The following is a 14,690-nucleotide window of genomic DNA, read 5'->3' as shown; positions in this document are numbered from 1 at the left end:
CAACGTCCGGTATATTAGTTTGTACTCGCTGTGTATATAAAATGAATTCAACATCTTTAAGTTGGCAGTATGAGTTTATGTACGTAGATGCGCAGATAAACAATTTTGAAACTAAATATTTTGCATCATAATAAAACCAATTAATTAAACTTTTATGTTCTAATTACTTTAACGAAAAATATTTCTACCACGTCTAATGGACTCGTTTAATTTAAAATAGCACAACTCCAATTCTAAACGAATTGTTTAATGCGTACCTAATTGGCATTCTAATTTTAGGTAAGTTTGCAAGAGATTATGTCCAGATATTAATTGTAAAATACTTTTAGGCTTAATTAAAAAAGATGCCCAGGAATTTGATCAGACGCGGTTCACTGTGGATGAATTCCAAACTGCAGTATCGCAATTTAGTACCGGCTGCATTTCATATCGTCGCAATTACTTTAATTAGCATGTCTCTCGTGCAGGTCCCTTGGTTTGTCATTAAAGGAGGAGTGTGTTCACCGTACCTTGCGATTGGACAGTTTTTCTCTTTTGGTTATTCAAACAATGATACACATAACCTCGGTTTGTTTATATTGGTGTGGTAAAGGTAGTTTCTATAAGAATGTAATCTTTTAGCATACTGCATTAACGGAACCATTGTGAATCTAATGCGGACAATCATTTTACTGCTATTTATGGCTATCATATTTTCTTTAGCAGGATTTTTCATTGACATTCTAGGACCAAAAAATAGTATATACACGTTTGTTCGTAGATATGCATTAGCTAGTACATTTACAGGTACGTAAGCAATTACTGAATTAACATGCACTCTACAGTGGAGTTAGTTACAATTCATACTTACCTACCTCTTTTATGTAGCCGTATCCAAATGAAAGCACATCCAGTCATTGAACATATGCAAACAAATTTGAATTTAGACTCTACTTTACAGTTGACTAGGTCAGGGGTTGCATTTACTTCGGGGGTGGATCAAGAGTGAAAAACAACAATTGCTTATTATCAATCTCTCTATTCTCGAACCTGTTTTCAGTTTAACATATTGCACTCCTGAGAAGGGGCGGCTAGGATAAAAGTAACCCCTAGTATAGGGTCAACTTTGAAGAAGAAAGTAACCAGAATCTAAATCAAACTTATGAAAATCGGTGCTGTTTTACAAAATTATTCGAGAAAACTATGATTGATTGGACTAAGTAAATCTTATTTAGAAAGCGATAACTGCATAAAAGTGAAAAGTAGTGACAATATGACCCCTTTTTGTACTTAATTAAAACAGTTTACTTTCACATTTCTTTTTTTTTAGTATTTTGGATAACTGCTATTATATGTATATGTTATTATGTGACCATACTATTAGAAGAATCTTTAGAAAATACTTATCCAGAGATAGATACAAGTGTGGCATATGGATATGGTGTTTATTTAATTGCTTCAACAGGTATGTATAAAAGTATCTGTAGATCTATTCTATGGTCTATTAGCACAGATTAAAATATGGCCGATATATACCCCATCATTGGCGGCTGGCGGGCTTTCTATTTGGGGGGGAGGGGCTTACAATTTTGGTACTTTTTGAAATGGTATTCCATCCTTCTGTTTTTATCTAAAACGAATTGTTCAATGACTTTTTCTTAAAAGTCGGGAATGTTCTGAACTAGAGTTTCTTCAGCAGTAATATCTCAAGTGCTTAGAAATAGCCTATTAAATTTTGACGTTTTTGAACTTTTTGCCTTGGAAATACGTCGAATCATTTGGCTACGCAACATGGTGACAAAAACATTTTGAGTGGAAAATTGCCGAGAAGCGTTTCTTTTGTGTTAAATGACTAAAAATTTATAAAATGTGAAATATGCGTCACGACGTGATCTAGTGTTTTTTGTAGGGAGGGCGGCGCCCCAGAGCCCTCCATACAAAAATATGCTGCGTTAAATTTTGATTTCACTGCCAAGTGCGTTAAATCCAAACTAAAATTTTCAAGTTTGTCATTTGTGTCGCCATATTCATTATTTAAAAAATTGAAATTGTCAAGGAAAACTTCACATTGTCCCGACATTCACTTAAAAAGGAATTTCCCACTATACTGTTTCTTTTTGTTTTCATAAAATCATTATTTCGTCAATTATTAAATCTTGATCTTGTTTACCGCCTTCCAGGGTTTTTTAAATTTTCTGTTCGATAATTTAATTTAACATGGATACTAAATTGTAAATTTTTTTATGCATTACAATTATAAACAATCTTTGTACCTACTATGTTTTCTTAATACTGACATCAATCTTTTTCTTGCAGGTGGAATAGTTCTAATAGGAACGTTTTGTACAGTAATTCTAATGCAAGCGACAGATTCGAATCGCAATGATGAAAGGTGCCTTATCAACAGGTACAGTGATAACATGGAAACATTTGACAGCCCAACACCTCCACCGCCTTACAGTATACCACCGCCACCATATACACCATAGTGTCGAATATCTATTAGACCAAATTATGTAAATTTTAGTGATAATGAAATTCATATCCAAAGAAATTATTTTTAAGTGATCAAAGATATATTTATTATACTTAAATAATTTTTAACTAGGTGGCGCTATGCAAACAAGCCAAATGATGCAAGTATTAGATTAGCATTATATTAATTACCTTACAAAGGCATTTACGTGTGTTACATTATTTTTTTGGCAGCTTCTTGCAACAAACAATTAAAATTTCTTGAGGTATGCGCTTACGAATTTAGGTAAGTATACGAAATTGTGAACGTTAAAGGTTAGGTTTTGTAGTCTTTGGCATTACTGCAATAATAGTGACTTTATATTAAAATTGGTTCATGATGGAATAGAATGACGTCAAAAACCCAAGTTGTTGCAGACGAGATTTATTCAATTGTAGGTGAAGTCAATGCCATAGATGCCTAGTTCGGTACTTACAGTTAAAATGTGATTTAGTTCGTACTAAAATTAGTTTTAAAATGTTGTGTTATATTTTTGCTTATATATGTATAAGTTGTACATACCTAAACAGAATAATTAAAACTATTTTATGATTTGTGGGTAAATTATTGCCTTACTATGTTTATTTATATGAAATTTTGGTTGGGTGATTTAGGCTGGATTTGTTTTGAAAAAAGTCTTTTCTGTGGCGTTACTTATAGCTCAAGGTTTTTGAATTAAACCCGCCCAGAACTAGGGACGAACTGAGTGAATCAAACAGGAGATCAACATTTCATTGGATATCCTACACACATGAGATGGGATCCTTCACCAAAAGACGAAGAATGTATTCGAAACGAAAAACGCCATCTTACAGATATAGTTTTCAAAAAATGGACATTTTCATATATCCTCATTAAGTTCTACTAATTTAGATTAGATCTGTGTAAAAAAGTTTAACAAATATTAATAGTTAAGATTGCGATTTTTTTTTAATATTCCTGTTTCACTGCTGGACCCTGTACCTATATGTAGATGAACCATAAATATGTAAAATGTACGTCCGTAAATCCAGCGCTGTACGTACTTTTGTTATATACTCCAGGGAAATAAAACTTCCTCTGCGGAATGAGGCCGAACAAGCTGAATTTTTGCAGAGACCTTCGTTTTGATGTTCTAATGAAACACAAAAAAATCTCGTACGTATACCCTTGTGCGTCTTGAATTGCCAAAGGTCATGAATATCAGTTTTTCGCGAAAATCTCGCTTCCAGTGCATCTAACGTCCTGAGATTAGAACTCATAACAAAACTTACGTAAAATAGCATTCTCTACAAAATTGTTCATATACATTTTTTTCGCACGACCAACCGTTTTCGAGGTATAGCATTATAAAGCGGGAGGGCGCATTATATTATTATATAGTACCGTCCACCTACAGAAATTAAAAAACTAAAGTAAGGAATGCCAGTCTTTGGACCTGAAAGATCAATTACAATTTTGCCCTATAATTGGAGAATATCTGTTTGGCAATAAAGCAATTATTATTATTATTAGTTATTTAAATTGTTGCAAAGAAACAGAAATTTATTCAAACAAAAGAAAGCAATTCCATCCGACTATGTGCCTCAGTGGTACCTCTAGAGCGTTGGGCTACATAGCCGGAAGGTCGGGCGTTCGAACCTGGGCTGAGGCATTGTTTATAAAGTATTTAAACAATGGCTGAGGTAAGAATTTTTCATCTGTGGCAGAGATGGGAAGTTCCTTTAATTTGATTTAAATATGTCGCTTTAATGTAATTAGTGTCACACATACCTAACTTAGTTAGAAATAAAGTACATTTACCACATTTTAATAATTTATAAGCACTTTAGGCACGCATTATCAACATGGATAGGTAGGTAAGTTAAAAATATAACAGTGTAAAAATCTAAATTCTTAAACAAAACTGATCCTTTTAAAGGTATACATAAATACAAAACTATACAAAATTACAAAATGTAAAAAATTATAAAATACAGAACAATAAATTATTTCTTTTGCAAAAAAATCACCAATTAAATAAATTTAACTGGAATTTGTGAACACAATTGTTTTTTTAAATTAAATATTACGTAAACGCAGCCATATCTTGTTTTCTTCCAACACCCTCTGTGTTATGACGATCCTAAAAAATTATCTCAAAGTTAACCACATCACCAGAAGTAGGTATAAACAAATAATGAAGACTTTATTTTGTAAATTGCACCTCCACATTAATTATTAATACAAGGGACATAGCTCTTAAGAAGTACAGGGACAGACTGCTAGAGATCGTCATTTTTAAGGTTGTGACAGGTACAGTGATGGTCAGAAGCTCGGTCAGAAGTAATGGATCTCAGATACCTCAATTGTATGAAAGATGATAAAGATATCAATTCTTTTGTGATTTAGTTCAGCTTCCATTCTAAATTCTTCCTCATTTACAAATGCAGCTGAATACCTTGTGATTTGGTACATTACCACCAATTCTACAGTTGAGCTGCCTTTGACCCTGATTAGAGAAAAGCACTGTTATGTAAACCTGTGTTTGCAGCTGTAAACTACAATTTGGACAATAAAGGTTAGCAAACTTGATAAGTTTTAATTTAAACAATGGTTCATTTATTTAACTGTTAGTATATTTTAAAACAAGCAAAAAAGCATCAAAAATAAGCCTTACGTTGTTTACACATAAAACCTAAATATCAATATTTGATTTGTAGAACACAAATTTGGTACCTATAAATATACATATTTACAATCATCAACTTACAATTATGTGCTCGAATTAATATTTTGATTTAAATTTTTCTTAACAAAAGTTGATAAATTAAAATTGGGGAGTTCAAGGGGTGAAAGTACAGGTAAAAATTTCGAATCGTTTATGTCTGGGCTTAATTCACTGCATGGTGTGAAAACGTAAGGAGATGTGCCACCAGATGAATCTGTTGTGGTAACCCTCAAATTGGAGTTTGAGCTTTTATTGGGGACTGAAACAATAAAACATGTTTAGAGATTTACAGTACTGATAAAGTTTATAACAATTATACACTTAATTTCATCTGTGATAACAAAAAATTAACAAGCTGGTTATGTTATGGTTTACTACACAATGTCTACTTAACGAGACGAATACATGTTATGCCTCGTGTTATGCAGAAGTTATTACATTTAAAAGTAGCCTCAACTTGCAAAGGCTTTCATCGAAATGATTTGACACCACCAGAGGGAGGTGGGTTTTGAAAAGCTGCTAAGTAATCAGCGAGGGAATCAGCTCGGGAATCAGGCAATAGTTATTAATTTGTTGTTTCTGCCACTCTATTATGTCATTATGTGTCAATTGTAAAATTGTTATATTTATCGACCAATTTGATTTTTTGGTTGATACCAATACATGGGTCATATTTCTTTGAGTATTTCTTATTATGTAAATTTTGCTGTAAAAATTATATTTGACAGGTTTCTAAATTTTCCTCGGTTAAATGGCAAAACATTGACAACGATCTTAAACACTTTCAATCTTTAATTGCAGAAAAGATATGCTTTACAAGAGACTATATAAACTGCGTATTGTAGCGAATATTCTAGAAATTTAGACCGACATCAGGGCGCCATCAGGCGGCCATTAAGTGGGTAAAAGATTAGCCACCTGCGACCAAGCTACATCTATTGCATTTTTAAAATTATTATTTTCACTGTGAAATTCAAAATGAGGTAAGTAATACGTGACCCCCCCTTATATTTAAAAAAATTCTAAATGATGGACAGACGCAATCTCAAAGGCTAGAACAATCAATTTTAAATCAAGAAGTAGTATTTATACTCCTGTACTTTTCAACTTGATATCTGAAACAATTTCTAATTTAGGAAGGAGGGGGGGGGAGCTATTTACGTCTGACTTGTATATTATGTTAACTTCACACAGACCTCGGGCCTATAGCACAAGCTATACAAGCTATAAGTGTAAAATATATTCTAACAATTGTACGGCTTGTGTTATAGGCCCCTAGACCCTAAACCCTTAAGGGAAGCTGAAAGCTTATCTCTACATTAATAGCGATATATGAGTAGTTTCATGCATGTTAATTAAAAGAGCAACTAATGCTACATTTCATTTACCTTTTACTTTTTCACTCTCTAGTTGTCGAATTTGTTCCTTTAACATGTCTACCTCTCGAGTGCTTGCGTCTAATTGTGTGACAAGTTTATAAACTAACGCATGTAATTGACCATTTAATATTCGTAATTCTTCTATTACAATACTATCGTCCTTTGGATGTTTACTGCCGACAACAGCATTAGAATTTGAGCTGTCGATAGTGTCAATGGACAAAAGTCTTTCGTCGGTATCGGTTGAGAAACTCTTAACACTTTCACTGTCACTATTAGCTCCGCTGTTTTTCTTAATTAATAAATTTAATAAGGAGTCCGCTTCTTCCATTGTTCTATAAATAGCAACTTGTAAAGAGGTACTGCCTTGATCGAAATTATCTTCGAAGCCAGCGTTCGAATGACACTGCATTCGTTGTCTTTGATTTTCGATCGCTTTTTTATAATTTTCAAACTGCTCCTTTTTAACTAAGACTATTTGCTTTTGACGCAGATGATAATCTCTTTGTAACTTTAAAGATTCCAACGAGCGCGGATTTTCAGTTAACGAAAGGGCATCTTGCAATAATTCAGCAGCTATAGAATGACATTCAATTGCCTCCTCAAATCTTCTATAACGTAAATAATTTTCAGCTCGTCTGTATTGAATGTGGGCCTAAAAATGATTAAATATGGTAGTTTTGTGACCTGATAACCTAATTATACAAAGCTCCTATTAATAGTTCTGGTTTACTCACCTTATTTAAAGCTGATTGTTCCATATTTGTACTTTAAAAAGTATTACCCAAATTTGGACGAAGATAAAGACTATACAATCTACTTTTGAATTTTTGGTTAACTCTCCATGATTTGGTGGTATTATTTTGGAAATTGACAGCTGTACGTCTTTAACAAAATGTAATTAACTGTATTTAAAGGAAACTGTTGCGTGCAGTTTGTAGATTGACTGAAAGGGGGCACAACCAACTTTTCAAGTTTATTAATATTATGTGAACTAAACATAGATGACGACAGTTTACAGAAAATGATATAAAGAGTAAAGAGTCCATAACTACACAGTAGGCCCATGAAGATGTCAGTACTCCAGATCTACGTCGTCGTGTATAAACACTATGTTACTGTAACATTCCCAGGGAAGTGTACACATAACCCATAATTGAGAGAAGGAAACCAACATCGTAGGAAAATCTCTACCTTGATTGGTTAATGTGCACATTCACCAGAATTCTCACTTCAACCCTAACGTATACGAGGTGGTGATTTGACGAAACACCATAGGAATTCCAATAGTAATTTTTTCATTTGTGATTATTGGCTTCCCTAATTATTTTAGAAATAAAGTCTATTTAGGTTTTTTATAGATAAAAACATTACAAATCCGTACATACTATTGCTTCCTATTTTATAAATTCAGGAACAGTAAAAATTATAAAATTTATAACTGTCGCATTTACAAAGTCGGTAATGCCATGGAATTATGAAATCAAACAAAAGCATTTTCCATTAGCATAATAGTGTAAATGCCATTAAGTTAGGTTTGTTTGATCTCAAACTGCCATGGCACCACTGCACTGATTTTCTTAAAAGGGCAGTTTTTATTTATCCAATTTCTTGGTTTCAAAGTTCAAAACATTACCTAAAAACTATAGTATGCATGGTGCGTTGTTCAAGTCACCACCCAGTATATCTGTGGCAGTCCGCAGTACCCAGTAAATATCTACATATTCGGCAAAATACAAGAGACACTTACTAACTTTAACTTTATTGACTCAAAAATAAACGATACATTAAATTTGTAGAAATTTGAGGCGAAGTTCAGCTTCGAAGTAATTCTTCTTAGCTTACATTATACCAATAATTTTTTGCTATTTATTGCTACCCAATAACAATTTTGTGCTGCTTAATTGAAGATAATAGGTGGGCACGTCCAACACCACTACGCTATACCAGTATTGTAAATTGTACGAAATAATTTTGTCACAGATAGAAAACTCAAAAGGCAGGTGGGTCCCAATTGGATATTGGACCAGTGATTTTGTAGTAGATTACAACGATTAACAACTATTTTGTCAGTGTCAGCAAAACTGAATAGTCTGCCTATAGTATTTAGACAGAGCAAGCTGTTTATATACAATGTAAATAATACGGGTGTGGGTAAAACCCGGACCCGGACCGGGACTCGGACCCGGACTTGGGATTACGGCGCAACAATAATTGTCTATTAAAGAGTTTGCTTTGGAAACCTTCTAGCTTTCCGGAAAACTATAAAAAATGAAAAATTATTTTAAAGCGATTTTTCTAAAAATTTTAATATGAATCCTTCAAATCTGATCTGCGCATGCGCACATCCAACTTTCTTATTTGCAAAGGAATTTCTCTGAAGCGGCAAATAAAAAAAAATTTTAATGACAGATGCTTCTAACAAAGACAAGCATATCTCATATTGTAAAAATCATATGTGCGCATGCGCACGCTGCGCAATGTCAATTATTCAGATATTTACTTTGTTTAAATGCCTAATAAAGACATTTATTATTATTATTATTATTATGGTCGGTGTATCTTGTGAGAACTCAGGTCTAGCCTGGTTAACTAATCGCACGGATTAAAATCAAGTAACGATTAGTGTCTGTGTCTGTGTCTGGTGAAGTTATGTAGGGTCCTAAAAAAAATAAAAGAAATAAATAAATAAAACAAAAATTCACACCCTCACATTGAAAATCTAGAGATAGTATGTATTTCATACTTACCAACATAGCTATTGATGGGCACAATAGCCAACGCTATCAGGAAAGAGGGAAACAAAACAAACAAACAAATCATTATAATAATTCCTGTAATTTTATTAAATGGAGTTTATTGTGTAAGTGTTTCTTTGGCTTTGCGTTTGGGTTGAATACGAGTGGGTTGTGATAACGTGGTTTGTTTCTGTGAAGAAGGAGTTTTGTGTTTTTTAGCTGTGGTAGGACGTGTAATTTTATTGGGTGGACCTGTCTTTGTGGTGCATGTTGCCTTACTTGTATTTATGGTGTTTCTTTGTTCTTGAAGTTGTATTTGTGTGGTTGCTTGGGTTATTGGTGGAGACATTACAGTATTTTGTGAGCCTGTAGTGCTGTTAAGGTTGTTGCGTTTGGGTTGAGTACGAGTGGGTTGTGATAACGTGGTGTGCTTCTGTGAAGAAGGAGTTTTGTGTTTTTTAACTGTGCTAGGACATGTAATTTTATTGGGTGGACCTGTCTTTGTGGTGCATGTTGTCTTACTTGTATTTATGGTGTTTCTTTGTTCTTGAAGTTGTATTTGTGTGGTTATTATTATTATTATTATTATTATTAATTTCCTTATATGTAGAAATATTTTTTGAAATTTTATCCAATTGCTTCTTATACTTCAGGAAACATATCGCATAATTTAAACATCAGCAATGCGCAATGCAGTTTCTTATTTATAAGAAAACATATTTTCCTGTACACATACCTACATAGTCCGTTATATCAGCTTTCGGCAAGTACTGATAATTCATGGAAAATGGGCTTCGTTTAAGACATTCTTGACTCGGCTCCTGACGTCGCCTCGTCCATAATGTCTAACTCGTACTGTTACAAGTAACCTACCGGACTTATAACGTAAATAACTATTAACGAACAAGCTCCGTGAATGTTGCTGTATATTAATTTGATGTTTTATTTTATTGGAAGGTTACTGAGGTCGACTATATCATGTCCAATAAACCAATATCTACTCGGTTTACGGGAACGTCTGTAATGTTTAAAAAAATTTATTGCTCCATATTTAAGGGGCTTTATAGAGACAGATATTTTACAATAGATAAGGAAGCTGGTTCTGCTCATGCGTGACACACCCACAATGAATTTCCTTTTATTCAAAGGAGCTACTGTTACAATTTCACAAAAATCGCTATTTCTAATTGTATGAGGTCGCCTTTGTATTTTTACCGTTCCCGATCCACAAGAATCCCTGTAACTGTTGCCCCTATTGATGGTTCTTTCCTAAACCATAAAGAAGTCGCAGTCCAAATTTCGAACAAGCAGCCGCTGTTAAAAAGAGTGTTTACGGAAAATAATAAAACTATAAAGGATCACTACAAAAAATCCATAAAAGTGATCCCTGACCGTGGCTTTGTTCGGGTCCGGGTCCAACTTTTACCAACCAAGTCCGGGTCCGGGTCCGAGTCCGGCTTTTACCCACCAAGTCCGGGTCCGGGCCCGGGTCCGGATCCGTGTTTTACCCACACCCTAAATAATACCGGTCCTAACACTGTTCCTTGAGGAACACCGTAAGTAATTATTTGTATATCACTGTAACTCTCATCTAACTGAACTTGTTCATGTTCTCCACCAGTTAAATAACTGCTAAATCGTATACATTTCCTCTAAGTATTCCATATGTATATATAATTTGTGTAACATCCTTTGATGGCACACGGTATCAAACGCTTTAGACAAATCAAGGAAAATACCAATGGCTGGCATATAAGGAATCTCATTAAAGCATGGGAGAATAGTGAATACGTATTCGGGTCTGTAAAGGTGCCTATAATGGCCTTTTGTGTGTCCCGGCTGGGGGTCTAGACACGTTGATCGTAGGCCTCCCATGATTTCACTTGGCACCAGAACATAGATTAAAAATAGTTATTTGTACAACTAGTTTTGAAAGTGATACTTTTTTTCATGAATTTACAGTTTGATTAATGAGGGCGAAGCCCGAGTTAATCAAGCAAATTCATGGAAAGAAGACACTTTCAACACGTGTTGCACCCGAAATTTTTTTCCATAGTGATCCATAATAACCCCCAATTGAATAATTTTATTGACATTCGCGATTTACTGTCACTCAAAAATGGATGCTATTGTTCATAGACAGGACTAAACTCCATGGAAACGCAATTATTAGTTCAAATGCATTTATTTTTATTTAGTCACAGTCGCGATGAATACTCTTGGGGCAGAATGGGGAGAGGCAGAACGGGGTATATCCCGTCCCGCCCCGGGCATACCCCGCACCTCCCCGGGCATACCCCGTTCCGCCCCACGTGTATGTTGAATGGCTATATTCACATGTACCCCAATGTGCCCCATAGGTGGGGCACAATGGGGAATTAGCACATTTGGACAAAAAAATAAATACCAAAATTCAGAAAAGGAAATAATGAAATATTTTTGTAACAATCGTTGGAAATAACATCAAATTAACTTCCAAGGAAAAATGGTAAGGATATGTACTTAGTTAAATTTTCTAAAAAAAATTTTCAAACGTTAAGTACCCCGTTCTACCCCGGGTTCACTGTGAAGATGTACAAATGTACATACCACCGTAAAGTCGGACGTACGATGGTATTTACACTTCCACACTGCTATATGCGCACGAGAAATCCCGCTAGAGTATTTCCGCCTTTAGGTAGCGGTCATGAAGCGCTTCGTCTGGTGAACTTAAGCACTAAGCACTGACAGGACGTGTACCTATTTCATGTTACCAATGGTTATATACTCGTATTACCCTTCAAAATTTTTAAACCCGTCCCAAATTGTTTGAATTTCGTAGAAATCCGTTTCTAAGCAATGTTCGTATTTTAAACGTACCAACTTGGGTATAGGAAGTGTAATATTTAATTGACTTGTATGTTAACAATAGTCTGAACGAATTATGTTGTAAAATATGTAATAATAAATTACAATTTGCTATAGAGAGTGGGATTTTAAATTTGAATTAAACAAAGAACAATGCAGCGCTGCATATAACACTGTGTCCAATCGAAAAAATAATCTACCGTATGACCGACAATAAATTATGTTATTCGTTTTATTCTAGATATCGCTATAAAATAATAAATATCTCAATCGGCTAATTAAGTTACGTAAGAATTATAAGTAGAAATATTATCGTAACGTCATTGAAGCGATTGTGTATTCAAAGGATGCTTTAAAATCAGACAGAACCTATTAGAAAACAATATGAAATCAATATGATTACACAAAAATGTGAGCATATGGTATTGAAAAGTCTACATTAGGTGTATCTACTTTAAGAGTATCCTGAAACAAAAGTTCATCAGGTAGATTTACTTGATAAGTTGTATGTACATTGTAAGTACATGCAGATAATTTTTTTAATGTATCTATGGGCTATGTACCTATACTAAAAAAAATTATCAAAGTCCTCGAAGAGATCGAAGGAACTTCAGCGCATTTTTGTGTGGCAGATCAGTATTCTATTAGCCACTTTTGACTCAACCATCAATAAAATATCTTGTCGAAGGCTACTACATTCACTTTGTCGTTACCCGTTTCCTACTTTCCGCGTTCACCCACAATTCGCGTTTAAAGTTTTGACTCCACCACCAGTAAAATCTTGTCGGGGGCTACCATATTCCCTTTGTCGGTATCCATTTCTGATGTCCCGTTCCCTTCCAATGCGCGTTTGAAGATTTGACTCTACCATCAGTTAGATCGTGTCGGGAACTACCACATTCTCTTTGACGGTACCCACTTCCGACGTTCTGTTCACCCACAATTCGCGTTTGAAGATTTGACTCCACCATCAGGAAGATCGTGTCGGGGGCTACCACATTCCCTTTTTCGGTGCATAGGTACTTATATTACCCCACATTTTGGTGGATTTCGCTAAAAACCTTCCACAAGATAGTACTTAATTTTTGGGGCACTTCTCGAGCTTCCATTGGCGACACGAGAAAGAGAGACAGCGATTCAAGATTTACGAAACGTTAAACCGCGTGACAAAATTCGCAACGCAACGCCTTGCAAAAAAGGTCGTTAATTTCGCCCCTAGGACAAAAAACAAAATTCCGCCACGCAGGAGTTGTGCGTGTTTACAACATCTTTCCGACGACACCAATTTGAAAAGAATCGGACCAAAACTGTAGTAGAAGATAGGAAAAAACTGAAAAACCTTTACGTTAGTAAACTACGCTCGAGGATTTCGCCCAGATGTCGCCAACTCCACATCATGTAGCCCTGTCCCTAAGGTTGACAAATTACACGGCCTTGTAGATACACGTACACCCGTTGCTTTTCTACAAGAGTTCTTCTACGCGCCCACATTTGCTGCCAGTCAGCCAGCCAGCCAGCCAGCCAAAGTGAGATTAGACTCCTATTCTTGAACCGCTCGATAAAAATCGGTGAGTGGGTAACTTTGTCATCGGTGACTCACTCACTCACCAAATTCCGTATTCTTGACACTAATTGAAAACCGCTCGAGTTTGTCAACTTGGCACCACTGTATTCTCACTTTTTTCTCATGTCACTTGTTTGAATCTGTCAAATTGTGATTCATTGCGCTTGCGTTTGTAATTTTTGCGATTTATTCAAATTTAAAATTAAAATATGTCTCGCGCTTCAGAAGAGCAAAAGCTGATACTTGTTCAGTTTTTAAAAAAAAATAAAAACGTCGTGGCAGGGAAAACGTCACCTAATTTTACCAACAAAAATATACACGAGAAGTGGAAGACGGTTGCAGCATCTTTGAATAGCACTGGAAGGCCTTACAAAGATTGGAAAAATTGGCGAAAAGTAATGTTTTCATTAATATGCAACTCAATACCTTATTAAAGCTATATATATTGTTGCAATTTTAGACTTGGCAAGATTTATATTCTCGCGTAAAGGCGAAAGCTGCCAGAATCAACCGGTCAACAAACCAAACAGGTGGCGGTCCCCCCAGTGATGAAAAATTGACCACATTCGAGCAGGATATTGTGGACACTTTTATCAAGCCGGTAGTGGTAGAAGGAGATTCATTAATTAAAGAAAGTGTCTGCAATTTCCATGCGAATGATACAAGTATATAGGCTACGATTTTTTAACAACTTTCACGTTACAATTTTTCCTTGTCCTTTTAGCCACATCCATGATCTCCAATTCCAGTGGTGCAATTGTTCATCCCATAATATTGAACCCTGTTGACGAAGTCGACATCGAGGTTATCAACATTGACGAGGTAACCAAAATCCCACCTACGCAACCCACGACATCCAAGAATCTAACCAGAACTGGTTCAGCAGCTTCAGAAATTGTTAAAAAAGGGAAGAAGCGAACGGCAGAAGAATCGAGGGCGGAATATGCAGAATATTTGAATAAAAAATTAAAAATAAAAA

General features: G+C 35.1%; 3 protein-coding genes across 3 annotated transcripts in view; 1 reads left to right on the top strand and 2 right to left on the bottom strand.

Annotated features, from left to right (window-relative positions):
- Nucleotides 1-14,690, bottom strand: part of LOC116166666 (ionotropic receptor 25a-like) — a 266,463-nt gene that overhangs the window by 213,284 nt on the left and 38,489 nt on the right. The gene's annotated exons all lie outside the window — the stretch shown is intronic.
- Nucleotides 81-3,046, top strand: LOC116166675 (transmembrane protein 127-like). The gene is made up of 5 exons (XM_031481721.1): nt 81-279; nt 330-567; nt 622-786; nt 1,310-1,444; nt 2,296-3,046. Exons 2-5 carry the CDS (start codon nt 345-347, stop codon nt 2,466-2,468), a joined length of 696 nt encoding a protein of 231 aa, XP_031337581.1. The 5' UTR covers nt 81-279; nt 330-344; the 3' UTR covers nt 2,469-3,046.
- LOC116166674 (nuclear receptor-binding factor 2-like) lies at nt 4,605-7,493 on the bottom strand. The gene is made up of 3 exons (XM_031481720.1): nt 7,300-7,493; nt 6,572-7,217; nt 4,605-5,442 (listed from the first exon to the last, which is right to left on the bottom strand). Exons 1-3 carry the CDS (start codon nt 7,321-7,323, stop codon nt 5,228-5,230), a joined length of 885 nt encoding a protein of 294 aa, XP_031337580.1. The 5' UTR covers nt 7,324-7,493; the 3' UTR covers nt 4,605-5,227.

This window comes from Photinus pyralis, unplaced genomic scaffold (assembly GCF_008802855.1).
Source record: "Photinus pyralis isolate 1611_PpyrPB1 unplaced genomic scaffold, Ppyr1.3 Ppyr1.4_LG3b, whole genome shotgun sequence".
Classification (NCBI taxonomy): domain Eukaryota; kingdom Metazoa; phylum Arthropoda; class Insecta; order Coleoptera; family Lampyridae; genus Photinus; species Photinus pyralis.
This window is presented reverse-complemented; position numbering and strand designations above follow the sequence as displayed.